General features: G+C 58.1%; 7 protein-coding genes across 7 annotated transcripts; all 7 read right to left on the bottom strand.

The window, feature by feature from the left end:
* Positions 1 to 996: 996 nt before the first annotated feature.
* On the bottom strand, positions 997 to 3,054 carry DQ04_01481060 (putative transporter; the record flags this gene model as incomplete). Its single annotated transcript, XM_009310787.1, has 1 exon — positions 997 to 3,054. One exon carries the CDS (start codon positions 3,052 to 3,054, stop codon positions 997 to 999), a length of 2,058 nt encoding a protein of 685 aa, XP_009309062.1.
* A 344-nt stretch (positions 3,055 to 3,398) lies between these two features.
* DQ04_01481050 (hypothetical protein) lies at positions 3,399 to 5,030 on the bottom strand (the record flags this gene model as incomplete). The annotated part of the gene is made up of 1 exon (XM_009310786.1): positions 3,399 to 5,030. The coding sequence occupies one exon, from the start codon at positions 5,028 to 5,030 to the stop codon at positions 3,399 to 3,401; it is 1,632 nt and encodes a 543-aa protein (XP_009309061.1).
* Positions 5,031 to 5,264: 234 nt separating this feature from the next.
* DQ04_01481040 (calmodulin-like protein containing EF hand domain) lies at positions 5,265 to 6,350 on the bottom strand (the record flags this gene model as incomplete). Its single annotated transcript, XM_009310785.1, has 1 exon — positions 5,265 to 6,350. One exon carries the CDS (start codon positions 6,348 to 6,350, stop codon positions 5,265 to 5,267), a length of 1,086 nt encoding a protein of 361 aa, XP_009309060.1.
* A 485-nt stretch (positions 6,351 to 6,835) lies between these two features.
* Positions 6,836 to 7,675, bottom strand: DQ04_01481030 (iron-sulfur cluster assembly protein; the record flags this gene model as incomplete). Its single annotated transcript, XM_009310784.1, has 1 exon — positions 6,836 to 7,675. The coding sequence occupies one exon, from the start codon at positions 7,673 to 7,675 to the stop codon at positions 6,836 to 6,838; it is 840 nt and encodes a 279-aa protein (XP_009309059.1).
* A 596-nt stretch (positions 7,676 to 8,271) lies between these two features.
* On the bottom strand, positions 8,272 to 9,597 carry DQ04_01481020 (metallopeptidase; the record flags this gene model as incomplete). Its single annotated transcript, XM_009310783.1, has 1 exon — positions 8,272 to 9,597. One exon carries the CDS (start codon positions 9,595 to 9,597, stop codon positions 8,272 to 8,274), a length of 1,326 nt encoding a protein of 441 aa, XP_009309058.1.
* A 607-nt stretch (positions 9,598 to 10,204) lies between these two features.
* DQ04_01481010 (hypothetical protein) lies at positions 10,205 to 10,573 on the bottom strand (the record flags this gene model as incomplete). The annotated part of the gene is made up of 1 exon (XM_009310782.1): positions 10,205 to 10,573. One exon carries the CDS (start codon positions 10,571 to 10,573, stop codon positions 10,205 to 10,207), a length of 369 nt encoding a protein of 122 aa, XP_009309057.1.
* A 741-nt stretch (positions 10,574 to 11,314) lies between these two features.
* DQ04_01481000 (apurinic/apyrimidinic endonuclease) lies at positions 11,315 to 12,730 on the bottom strand (the record flags this gene model as incomplete). The annotated part of the gene is made up of 1 exon (XM_009310781.1): positions 11,315 to 12,730. The coding sequence occupies one exon, from the start codon at positions 12,728 to 12,730 to the stop codon at positions 11,315 to 11,317; it is 1,416 nt and encodes a 471-aa protein (XP_009309056.1).
* Positions 12,731 to 13,571: the final 841 nt, after the last annotated feature.

The following is a 13,571-nucleotide window of genomic DNA, read 5'->3' as shown; positions in this document are numbered from 1 at the left end:
AAAAAAAAAAAAAAAAAACCGAAGAAGCGAACTAGGAAGAATACGAGTGAGAGAAGGAAAGAGAATAAAGGGAGGACAAAAGCTGAAGGCCTGATACCGCTGTGCAGATGGCAGCAGCCCTCCTCCTCCTCCTCCTCCTCTTCAGCCCTCCTCTCTGCTGTGCGTACTACTCACTCCTCCTTGCTGCTGGGCGTGTGCCGGTATTCCCCACGCCGCCCTCTTGTGTTCCCTCCCGCTGCTGCTGCTACTGCCCGCCGACTTGTGCGTCTCCTCTTCGTCCCCTTCTTCTCCTTTCGTGGGTGTGTGTGTGTGTGTGNGCTGCTACTGCCCGCCGACTTGTGCGTCTCCTCTTCGTCCCCTTCTTCTCCTTTCGTGGGTGTGTGTGTGTGTGTGTGGTTGGCTTTTCTTCGGGTTGCTGGATCTCGCTCCGATCACACCCACACTACCTCCGCACACGCACGCAGTTCTGATTCCTATTTGCTTTTGCTTCTTGCTTGCTTGCTGCTGATGATGATGTTCTTGTTTCAACCCTTGATGGTTGCCACTCTATAACGATGAGACCCAAAGTAAGTCGAAACGTGAGAAAGGGAAAAAGGCGGTGAAGTTGATGCATGTGGGCGTGTGTGTTTGTAGATATCCACTTGTTGCGGTGGATACCCCCTTCGTGCTCTGCCTCACACTACGCAACAGAGAGAGAGAGAGGGGGGGAGAAGGAGAGGGAGAGGCGTGGAGGTGCCGCGCGACAGGGCACAGACTTTTATACACACATCGACTTGCTCTGGCCAACACACCCCACTCAGGATGAGTGGCGTCGGTTAGCAAATCATTGGGTCCTGTTGCTGCTGCTGCGGCGGCGGCGACGACGGCTCCTCCTCCGCCTCCTCCTCCACAGGTGCAGTGCGCCTGCATGGGGGGGAATGGTCTCATCTGCTGCCGCCACCGTCACCACTAGACATCCTTTCTTGCCATTTTATTCTCTTCTCTGGTGTGTTCGGGTTAGCTGGAAATATAGAGGGATATTGTGCACCACAGCACGAACGAGAGCGTGCAGGCGATGTACTGGAAGAACAGCATCTTCGCCCACACGCCTGGCATGTAGTGTTGCGTGTTGAAGAGCAGAGTACAGTTGATCGCAGTGGGCGCCGCCAGCTCGCCGAGGAGCACCAGCACCAACACGTTTTGCTTCTGGTCCCCCCCAAACAGCACCGGCATCACACTCCGCAGCGTCAGCACCAGCGTGAACCCCACAGCGGGGAGGAACAGCAGACGGATGAAAAGAATGCCAAACACGAAACTTTTGCGAATGCCATGGAGCGAGAAGATACTGTGCAGGTAGTTCATCACCCCTTCATTTGTAGAAGACGGCACCTTCCTCACCGCTTCGGCGCCTCCTTCTCTCATGGCTTCCGCTGATGTTGCTGTCGGACCCCTGCTGAAGGCGGCCGCCACCATCTCCGCGTAGTCCCGCTGCAGGTTCGCCAGTGTAAACGACGCGTGCTCATCGAACTCAATCTCCGCGTGCTGCGCGTTGTACGCGGCCACCTCGCTGGGGTCTACGCCTTCGTCATTGAGCGGCAGCTCTGTGTTCTGTTCTGCCTCACGCAAGTGCACCTCCGGGACCGTGTCGTGCAGCGAGGAGGTGCCAACTAGGTTGGAGCCGAGCAGCAGCAGCGACGCCGGCACGGAGCCCTGCGCGATAAGCGCGATGGAGTCCATCAGCATCGACAGCGGCCCCTCGAGGAGGAGCCACCGCAGCGGCGGCACGAGGCCCACCACGACGCCCGCCACCACCGACGTGAAGGCCAGCGTCTGCAGCAGATGCACTATCACGTTCTTGCACCCCCGCAGAAAGTCGAGGAGGCGGTTGGTGTCCTGCTTCTCCGCAGCAGCGGCATCCTTGAAATCGCGCTCGTACATGACGCGGACGAGGCCGCGCTCCCGCCAGTTGTACGGGAACGTTTCGCATGACGCCGACGTTGCGGCGAAGACAGTATAGTCAAGATTCGGCTGGAAGTCCGTCTGCTTACCAGTGCTGCGCAGCGCGAGCGCAGCAGCAGCAGCATCTACATCTGCATCGCCAATATTCAGTGTCGCTGGCGTGCCGTTTAGATGTGCAGCCTCTCCAGATGTTGTGGTGCCGGTTGTTTCTGCTCTTGTTAAGGATGGGGCTGCTTGGCTTGGTAGCGGCAGCATTCGAACGGTTTGGACGTTCGGCGACGTCACCAGTGAAACCGCTCTGTGCACCTCCGTCTGCGTGGCAGCATCGCGGCGGCTCTGCAGCTTCTGGTGCACCTCCAGCACCTCGCGTATGGTGCGGCGCTTGTCTGTCTCGCTCTTTGCGTGGGCCACAATCATCGGCCCGGCACTCCAAAAGTACGCGCTAACAATAACGCTGTAAATGAAGATGTACGACGTGCCGGTTGGGAGATCAATCCATGGAAGGGACACCGCAAGCGCCTGCAGCAGCGAGAGCGGCAGCGTAACGGCGTTCTGCAGCGAGCATGCGAGCATGGAGGCGTAGTGGTAGAACGGCTGCTCCTCGTACTCGACGCCGGGAGGCTCGATGAGCGGCAGCACCTCCGACGCCTCCACGCGCTGCTGCTCCAGCGCGCCACTGACCACGACACACACAACCGGCTGCAACACCACACCACACTTGCGCCACTGCCGTGTTCGGCTGCTGCTGCTGCTGCTGCTCTCCATGCCGGATGCGTCACTGTACAAGAGTGTGAAGCGCAGAGACTTACGCAGTTCGTGCGGGATGCCAGTGCGCCGGACGCGGAAGAGCACCTTTGACGCCAACAAACCGCATAGGAGGCCGAGTCCAATCAGCAGCAGCGCGAACACCAAGAGAACGGAACAGTGGATGAGCAGCTCCGCGTTAACGGAAACAGCGGTGTTGTAGAAGGTCAGACATGGCAGAAGGACGTTGGCAATAATGAAACTAAAGTCACGCACTGTCACGGAGGCATTTGGGATCTTGCGGCTGGTGAAGGCGCCGATGCAGACAGCGACGATGACTTTCGTCACAGCGAGTACTGTCACGCCGAGCATCACCCCGTGTCGACGGTTAATACTACTTTATTTGTATTGAAAATACCTCCCTGTTCTTGACCTTTTTTTTGTGTTTCGTTTCGTTTCGATTCCTAAAGGCAACCTATAACCTCTAAACTTTGTCTGTGCGTACGTGTCCTTTCCCCTCTACCTTTTCTTTTCTTTTTCCTTTTGCGCGTTGCTCATCTTATCCATCCGAGAGAACACAAAGAGGCAGCAGACATCCTTTAAACATAATCACTAGGTAGCAGCCGACTCTACACCCAGCCCAGGTGTGCACTCATGCGCCCAGTCTGTCACCACCGCCGCACCTCTTCCCCCCTTCCAGAATGCCCACTCTCACATCATCGCTCCATCCGCCGCAGATCAGCGCGCTGCGACGGCGTGAGCCACGCGCTGCTCCATTGCCGCAGCCACGCACTCCACCCACCCAACTGGCCCCCGCCGCCACTACTACTACCACCACGAGCAGCAGCAGCAGCGTCTCGCAGCTCCGGGTGGCCGACCGGCAGGTACGCCTCGATCGGGTACACCGTGCTGGGATGAAGAATACGGAACGAATCCTGCGACACCTCGCGGGTGAGGTCGAACGGCACACGTCTCGGGCCGTAGTGCGCGAGTTTGGTGCGCAGCAGGTCCCTGAACTCCTCCGCATTAGCGATGGTGCCGAAGTTCGCCTTGCCGCGCCCTGCATCGTCCTGGAAGGTCATGAGCATCGTGTGTGGGGATGTGACGCAGTGCACGAGGATAACCGTCCGCCCGGGGAAGGCGATACGCCAATTCTGCACAACGTTGTACAGGAACGCGCCGTCGCGGTTGGGGAGTGACATGATGACGCAGCCTGCGCCCGTCAGACTGTTGCGGATGCTGTTGATGAACTCAAGGTGCCCGTACTGCGTGCTAAGCCGCCCCGCACCGTCAATGGCGTCAACCATGATGAGGTCGTAGCGCCGCCCCACGTCCTGCACGGCAGTGCGGCGAAGGAAGTCGGCGGGGTCCGCGATGAAGAGGCGCAGGTTGCCAGACTCCTGGAAGCCAAGAAAGCGGCGGCAGACGCGGGCAAGAGTGCCGTCTCGTTCGACAACGTCGACACGGAAGTTCGGGAACGCGTTGCTCAACCAGCGCGGGATCTCACCGCTGTGCAGACCGCAGACAAGCGCCGACACCGGTGCCTCCCTCGCGGTGGTCAGGCGCAGCGGGAAGGAGGTCTGCGCAATGTCGCGCAGGATGTGGACAGGGCCGAGCGCCAGCATCATCTTCCGCGCGTACTCGCCCTCGAGGTGCCCGGCGTACGGCACACAGTTGTTCAGCGACGTGATGGCTTTGCATTTCACCATGCCATGGATGATAGATGCGCCACGTGCCGGCATGCGGGAGAGATACGGCGACGTCTCCTCCTCCTCCTCCGCACCCTCCTCTACCTTTGCTTTTGTTGCTACTGGAGCAGTAGATGTACCGCTTCGCCCGCTGCCAAGTGCCAGTCCGGGGACGTAGTGCACGCTGCGGTACACCACATCGTCGCCCAGCCGCGCGTCGTACTCCGGCAGCTGCATGCACACCACGCTCTGGTCCGACCCGCCGCCGTCCGGCAGCTCACTCATCTCGCTGTCCACCAGCGTGGGACGCCGCAGCGCCTCCTCCGCGCCTTCCGTCATGCTCTCCGCGGTGTGGCGGCCACCCGGTATGCCGCGCCACTCGTCGCCGCCGATGCCGAGGCCCCAGAATGTGTTGTGCGAGTCACTCAGCGGCACGCGTGACTGCGGTCGCCGCCACACCGCGTTCTGCTGACGGTTCGGCTCGACGTAGTAGTCAAGAAATTTCCACCCCGCCACGGCAAAGAGCGCGCCCAGCGAGAGCACCACGCACGGCGACGAGAGGCCTTTGTCCAGCTCGCGGAAAAAGAACTCCGTCGCTTTGTTGAGGTACTGCCGCTGTGGCCGCTGGCCGACCGCCCGCGAGGGCAGCCGATTTGCCATTTACGATAATGGGTGCGCGCGCGTGTGTGTGTGTGTGTGTGTGTGTGTGTGTACAAGAAAGCACAAATATGATTGTGCGTGATCCTTCTGTGGCGCACGTGAGGAAGGAGGAAAGGAGGAAGGCCCTCTTCCACTGGCTACACCCACCGGGGATGCAGAAAGTGAGCAGATGATGGATAGAGCAACAGTGATTGCATGCGCGTGTGTGGGTGGGTAAAATGGAGAAGGGCGCCGCTACCACTGTCGCCCCCTCAAGCAGCGGAGTGCGGCCAACTCGCGCCCCACTACCCGCAGTGCGTTGAGGCGCGCAGCGTCTGCCGCCAGCCGCGCCTCTTCGTACGCCTGCGTTGCGCGTGACCGCTCGAATAGACCTTCCGACTGCCGGCCCGCCCCATCCAACAACGACAACGATGACGACGATGATGACAACTGTGTCTTCTTCTTCTGCTGTGGTTGCTGCTTCTTATAGTGGTGGTCATGGTGCTGTGCAGGCTGCATGGCGTAGAAAAGTGCGTCCACCACAGTGGGGTGCTCGACGGCGAAACTCACCCAGTCCCTGTACGACACGCAGTCGTCACCGTCCTGGTCCGCTAGCACAAAGAGAACTTCCGCGGAGTAATTCATGAACACCGTGCGTTGTGCATCCACCGCACGCTTGATATCAGTGTACAGTAGGTAGCCTTTCTGATGGCTGTCGAGTGTATCGAATACGGCGCGAAGGCGCTCGCCAAGTCCCATTTTTTGGTTTCTTCTTGTTGCTACTCGTGTAGGTCGATGTAACATTGGACGGCAGTTATCTGTGGGTGCTGGACTTCCGATTCCCCCTGCAAGATGTCGGTAGTGATAACTGCTGCTTGTGCTGTTGCTACCGCAGCTGTTGACGATGTCGGTATCCACCCAGTCGAGAGAGGAGAGGGAGGGCGAGACATCACGTGCGGGTGCGGCGCAGACAACTGTTGTGCTGGGAGGCATGATTACACCCGGACTATCGACTACGCCACCTGCCGGCAGTTCGCTGCTCGCACCACGTGTCCCCGCAGCTGTCAACGTGTGGAACGCGTACACCTGGCAGTCTGTTGACAGCTGCGCGGAGCTGTACAACTCCGCCCACCGTAACGCGTATTCATCGAACAGCATCAGTAAGTCTACGCGGAATGGTGCCACCCCAGCTTCTGCTGCTGCTGCTGCTGCTGCTGCTGCTGTGAAGTGCAGCTCCACAGCGCTGGCCAACTCCAGCAGTGTGGGGCACGCGGGAAACTGAAGGCGCAGGTTCTGCTTGGTGCCGCGCACATCTGCCGCGGCGTTGACGAAAAACACCATAGCCGTTCGGATATCGTAGATGGTCGATACAGCACTTGCGCCTTCTTCAGACGTGTTGTGTTGAACAGTGAAACAAAGAAAGAGCGGTGCAAATGCGGGAAAAAAAGAAGCTGAATGAAAGAGAGTAATGAGAAGTGAGAAGCCGGAGTGTGTGCGTGTACTTGTATGCGTATGTGCGTGCGTGTATGGCGCTTCCAAACGGAAAAAAAAAGGGAGTCAATGGGCCTAGGCGTACGCCCGCCCACCCACATGATTCTGCACGTGGCTCCATCCTCATATATATTTATATATTTGTATATATATGTATACGCACCCTCTCTTCTTGTTGCCCCTTTCCACTTTCTCCGCCACCGAAGGAGAGCATGCGTGTGCGTGTATATCTGTTCGGCCGCGGTGCTCCTGTCTGTATCCCTCCACATAGGGCTCCAGCCGTGGGAGACGCACACGGCGTCCATGCAGACAGGCGCATCTGCACCTCACTCCCCTCACTCCTGCTCATCGATATCGAAGGGCATGAAGCTCTCCTCGCAGCCGCACGAATACTTTTGATTCGGGTTGCGGAACGTGAACTTCTCCTCCACGTTCCGCACAACGTAGTCCATCTCTGTTCCAATCACATAGAAGAGCGCGTCACTGTCCACCACAACCTTAACACCATCCTGCTCCACCACCACGTCCTTCTTCCGCAAATCACCCGCGTTACTTGTTTTCCTGTCATTACGGCTGCTGCGACTATTGTTGTTATTGTTATCGTCGCTTTTGGTCATCAGTGGCTCCTCCATTTGCGGGTAGTGATAATTCACCGTATAGCTGTAGCCGCTGCAGCCACGGCGGCGCACGCTGATGCGAATTCCGTCCGGAGCAAGCTGCTCCTTCTCACGGCACTGTCCCAACAAGTACTTGACACGACGGAGTGCCTGTGGGGTGAGGGTGAAGGCCGCCTTGTGCTTGAAGAGAAGTTGGCGCCGCTGCAGCGGGGAGAGCGGCCGGCTCGGCACCGAGCCGCCATCTTCAGTGCACGACGAGCGTGACCCCGCGAGGTTCGGTGACTTCTGCGCATCACTACTCCCGGAGGCAGCAGCAGAGGGGCTGCTGCCGTTGTGTTTCCGCGGCAACGCCGCGTCGCCGCTTCCCCTGTGGGTCGACTTATACGGCATGGGCGAACTCGCCGTGTTACCATTGCTGCTGCTGCTGCCAGCGTTGTCACTGTTGCTGGCGGCTGTGTGCGTGGAGGCGCACCCCCGCATTTGTACCGCGCGCCAGCAGGAGAACGCCAGACACGGCAGCAGGGGTGAAAGTGCGGTGGCGCTAGAGGCGAGCGCCATAGTTTGAGGCCGCATACAGCCCCGCATTCTTTCTCTGCCTTATTATTTCAAGTCTGCCTCTGGTTATTGATGTCTGTCAGCTACTCACTTGTCTTGCCTCGTTTCCTTCTTTTTTTACTACTTCTCCACACTATCTGTTTTCGTTTTATTCGTTACTGTATCGTCACTGCGTGAGGAATGCAATGTGAAACAAAAAAGAAAAATGAATGATTGCAGAAAGACACGCAAGTTCTTTCCTCCCTGCAGAGTGGGGGAGAGCCCCTCACCAGTGTGCTGAAGTGCAGCAGCAACAGCGCGAAGAGCGGCCTCGCCACCAGGGCACCCCGGGCCCCTCTCACCACGTGCATCGATAGACCGCACCACTAGACGAACGTTTCACCCTTCTTCTTCCTTGCTTGTTTGTTTGTTTGTTTGTTTGTTGTTGTGCTGTGGGTTTCCCCTCATTTACCTTTGCTGTCACGCGCCCAAAGGAGAAGGGCATGAGCCGGCAACGGGTATTTGTCTTCCACGCGCCACACCCTTTTTTTTTTCTCTTGCTCTGGGCAGTGAGTAAGGCGGGACTAACTACGCCTGAAACGCGGCGTTCTTTACCGCAGTCAACGTGCTGGCCAGTGCCACCTCCGACGCCAGAGCGGAGGCCAAGTAGCGCATTTGGATGCTCCTCTGTTGGAATGCTTCAGCATCATCGAGTGTGTCTTCCTCAGCCTCCATCTGCTGCGATTGTTGTCGNGTGACGTTGCACTATAGACCCTGCTGCTCTCTGTTTCCTTCCCAATTCGGCCCGCCACGCCGCTCTCGAGCACGTTCGCTAGCTGATGCATATGCTGCGTCGTCAGAGATCGGTTGGCGGCGAGGGGATTCATACTGAACGTCAGCGTCCAGTAGCGGCACCACAGACGGTCAAGCTGCGCCTCGTCGTTTTTGCTGCGGACCAGTGTGATGGGCAGCTCATAGTAACGGTGGGCATGCACGCCGTACTCCCTGACACGTGAGGCAGGGATGGAGCTGGTGGCCGACGCCGCTGATCTCTCCGACCGCCTGCCCGCCACCGTGTGGCTCCTGCGCTGCTGTGCCTCCTGCAGTTGCTCCGCTGCGTACGCCTCCGGGAATGTACGGAACGCCTTCATATCAAGCCTGCCGCTGGAGATGGTGCGCACAGGATCAACGACGATCGCCAGCCATGGGTCCTGCGCGGACTGCCCGAGTTGCTGCGTGTTGACGTCGGTGCCAGAGAGGAAGCAGGTGTAGCCGGGGTGGCTGTGGTACCAACCGATGCAGCCCTCTTGCGTGCCGCCGCGCTGGTGATACTGCAGAAAGTCCAGCATATACAGCTGTGAGGCATCGTTCATGGAGCACTCCACCTCTGATGCGTCGACGGGGAGGCCGAAGGCGCCCGTCACGATCATCTCGCGCCCATTGAAGTGCCCTAGCAGCAGCCCCATCACCTCGAACCAGTTCTCGCGGCGCGACTTATCCGGGGGTGAGGCGGTGCCGCTGCCGCTGGTGCTGCTGCTGCTGTCACACGCCACGTTGGGACTGCCACGTTTGGCGTGGATCATCATCTGCAGCGCGGCCAGCACGGAGACCTTGACGCTCTGGAAATAGTGCGGCGACGACTTCCATGGCTGCGTTTTGTGCAGCTCGTCCATGTGGTCTGTATTGGGGCGCGAGAAGGCGTCGTCGGTGACGACGCAGTTGCTCATCTCCCACTGGCCGCGCGCGGCGTCCCGGGGGTCACCAAGACCCTTCGGCACGCCGTGCGGCATCATGTCCCCGTCCTGCAGTGCTGCTCCTCTCACCAGGTGATGTCTCCTTCCTATTTCCTGCTGCAGCGCCCCAACCCCGACAGACAGACGCACCCCAAGTGGAAGGCGCAGTAGGCGATCCACAAGGCCAGTAAAAGCAAAGAAAAACGGAATCATAGCAGTCGCACCAACGTTCACGCAAACAGCAATAAATATGCGTGTATACACATACAGGCACCCATACATGCATTCAGGACTTGCCCCACAGAATCACGAGAGCACCAGGCTTCGATTCTGGGTCTTGCAATGCTTCTTCATTCCTCCTTCATAATTACTTCCTCCACATCGCTTCACCTCACCACCAGCGCCGCACCGCAAGAGCAGAAGCATCAGCTCCTTCATCAGAAAGGACAACTGGGTCGCTTGCAACGTGACCGCGTAAGCTGCCAGAGCCCTGCCCTTTGGGCTTTGAAGACTCGCCAGCGCCACGCCCACGTGTGCAACCACCCCGCGCCGCCACCTCCGCACCGCACCTCACCCACACTGGCACCGCAGCGGGACGAAAACACGACTAGTTACGGCACAGCAGAACCGGCCTCGTCGCCCACTGACGCGGTGACGTTGCGGTTGACAATAATGAGGTTCGCTGGGCTGTGGCTGCTGTTGTCGCCATTGCCGTGCAAGACGCGGCGGCAGGCCGCCATGTGAACACGAGAACGCCCACTGCGGGGGCGTAAAAGAGAGACTGCAACCAGCTGAGGGGGAGGGGGTGCAGCTGCGCACACTACAAGAAAAATAGGACCCTCATACACATTCGTGGTGGCACGTCGTCAGTGATACATTCAAGCATACCTGCAACGTTCACACAAAGTCGCCCAAAGAGCGACTTCCTCCCCGCTCTAAACACACACACACACACACACACAGACAGTAACAAAAGAAAAACAGCGAAAACGCATGCCTTGGCGTTGTGGCTACGCGCATCAACCTCAGATATGCCATATGCCTGCGAGCTCGGTCTCCGCATCGAGGCATAGGCCACGAGAATCACCATTCGTCCCGGAGCAGAGTTCTTTCCCGTGTGCAGCACCATCGCACACCTCCATGTCTCACGACGAGTCACACAGGCTTCAATCGGAATCGTGTAGCGCATAACAGAAATATCGCATAGGCCCCACCAAAAGGCAGCTCTCATGTCAATTCAACAAGCTCCTTCACTTTGGCGGGAGCATTGCCTCCCTGTAAAGTCAATGTACCGTAGTACATGCAGACTATGCAATGGCAGTGCAGCAAACAGACCGAAAAGCACATGTTATCTGTACAGGTGCTCAATGGCATAATAGACGGTGACGTTGGTGTTATCCACTCTCCCTTACTCGGCAAAAGGTGCCTGCAGCTGCAACCGGAGTGCATGCGTGACTGATATCGATAAGTGCCGTGGACTGAGTACCAACAGGTCTTAGTTCCACTTGTAGCAGTGACACGCCGTACCGTACGCACCACAGCCCTCCACAGCGGCCAACATGTGCGCTGTGATTCCCTTTTGCTTGCTGCTGCTTAAGCAACCAAGGAAGAGGAGCCTGCGCAATTCTTGATATGCGGTATTCACACACAGACGCAGAAAGAAGAAAAAAGAAACCAAAAGGAATAGAAATCAGTCGGTCCTTTCCTCACTGTCACATTTCCGTGTTGAACCATGCCAAGGTCACGCGGCGCATTCACCTCCATCCATTCCACAGTCAAAGACGCAAGGCACGCACGCTCTCTCGTCCAACGCCAAGGTGCCACAGGCGACATCTGATTTCTCCTCCCTCCCTCTTCGTCTTCTGGAGGTCACTCCCCTCCCTTCTCTTCATCCCTCTTCATGGTGGAAAAAAAAAAAACACGCGGTGTGTCACTTTCGCAGCCACATCTGCACCGGGCAGTGGTCGCTGCCCATCACGTGTGGCATTGTGAAACAATCTACGACGCGGCTCGCCAGCGCGGCAGAGACGACAAAGTAGTCGAGCCGCCAGCCGAGCCCCCTCGCCCGGCCATTGATGCGTGCAGACCAGAACGTGTACACCGGCGCCGCCCGCGGGTACAAGGCACGGAATGTGTCCACCGCACCCGTCAACCGCAGCGTCTCGCGGAACGAGACGCGCTCCTCCGGGGTGAAGCCGCTGCACTTCTGCATTGCCTTGTACGTCCCGGCGAAGTAGCGGTCGTAGTCGCGCTCTGCAACGTTCAGATCGCCAGTCCAGATGAATCCGGTGAGTGGTGACGTGCCGACGCTTGCGTCGTTGGCACCGCCGCGCGTAAATGGCCTGCAGGAGGCCGACAGTGCGCACAAGTGCTGCCGCACCTTCACGTCAAACGTCTGGTAGCGGTACGGCAGACGCTCGAGTGTCATACCGCTATTGGGGATGTACGTGTTCACCAGCGCCAGAGCGAATTCGTTGCTGTCCTTGCCACCTGTACCAAAATACGTCGTCAACACCCGACCCTCGTCATCGCCGTCGCTTCGGCCGACGTTCTGCGCTGATTTGAGTGTGTTGAAGCCCTTCACCGTGGTCGTCTTCCACTCTGCCGCGACCGTGTCCTTAATATATGTGCGGGTGCCGGAGTAGCCTTTCTTTGCACGACACGCGTGATCGACGAAGCGGTAGCCCGGCACCTCACCAAGCGTGGTGTTCTGCGGGTCTTCGGGGTTCAGCTTCGTTTCCTGCAGGCACAGCGCGTCTGGCTGCTCCGCCTCCAGAAGCTGCTGGATCGCTCGGGCGTCCTTCCGCAGTAGTCCGCGCAGGCCAGCAACGTTCCACGTGATGAGCTTAAACATATGCTCTGGTTCGAAGTCCTTCGCTTCGGTCCGCCGCTGGAACGGCTCCACCTGGCTCCAGATACTGTTCTCTGTCTTTTTTGCGTCGTCCTTCGGCAATGCCAGCGGCTCTACGGCAGCAACAGCAGTGGGTGTAGTTGGGGCAGCAGCAGGAGGCATTGAAGGCTCGACTGTGGTTGCTTTGGCCTCTAAAGACCGCGATGGCGACGGTGTGTTGCTCCTCCCAGTCGGCTTGGTCATCTTCGTTGGCGGCGTGGCGGGTGGCGAACGGCTGCGCGACCGTTTGACTCCGGCGCCAACCGGCGTCTTCTCCCTTTCGGATTTCGGTGGCATCCCTAGAACAGCAACAGCAAAAACAGAAGCACCAACAAAACTGAGAAACGGGGACGAGGTGTCCGCAACGGTAGTAATAAAAACGGGGAGGAACAGGCGAAGAGGGCTGGAGACAGACCAGACCAGCACCATCCCTGGTGGCTGTGGTGCCCACTGCATATGATACTGCACTTTCTTTTGTGGTGTGTTGTTGTTGTTGTTGTTGTTTTTATGTTTGATTTTGTTTCGTTTCGCTCTCAGCTCCGCCAGGATAAAAAAAAATAAAATAAAAGCCAAACGTCCTGGCCCACAAGGCGTCACGCAACCGTCGCACAACGGAGGTGCCGCCTCCCACTCACTCGCCCTCTGGCCACTGGACGCTGGAGTTGGCACCACGTGGACTCGCTACGGTCTCACCGCTTAGCGAGATCTGGCGACGCACAGAGAGCACAGCAACGCCGCGATGTCGTGGTCGCCCCTCGCCTGGCTCAATAATTACAGTTGTGGGTTTTTTTGTTGTTGTTGTTTTCTGTGCGATTCGGCACTGTCTTGCGTGGCACCAGCACACAGCAGACTCTGCGTGTGGGCCGGTACTCTCTTTGTCGTCCTCTGCCCCCCCAATGAACTTTGCAGGCTGCCGAATGCGTCAGTGGTAGCAGGTAGACGTCGTACCTCTTGCAGAAGAGAGGAGGTCCCCACGTCATGCGTAGTGGCAGTCAGCAGTAGTAAAACAGGCAAGCGCCGCCATGCCTATTGGGCCATACCTGCACGCTGCTCAGTCCATCAAACCCATTGGGTCATTGAAGCCCCACGCAAGCAGCGGCGCCCACGTCACGCACACAGGTTCCGCTGCTGTTACTCTGCATGCGGCCTCTGCGAATGTTGCTGTTGCTGCATTGAGCTCCAGCACAACAATAAGCATCAATGAACATGAATCCTTTAGATGTGATTCCCTTCGCCAACCACCGCACAGCATCGGCTGTCCAGCAACCGCTAAAGACAGTTTGTTTTTTTTGTTTGT

Source organism: Trypanosoma grayi (assembly GCF_000691245.1).
Source record: "Trypanosoma grayi strain ANR4 Tgr_148_V1, whole genome shotgun sequence".
NCBI classification, from domain to species: domain Eukaryota; phylum Euglenozoa; class Kinetoplastea; order Trypanosomatida; family Trypanosomatidae; genus Trypanosoma; species Trypanosoma grayi.
The sequence above is the reverse complement of the archived record's forward strand: the minus strand, read 5'-3'. Positions and strand labels throughout refer to the sequence as shown.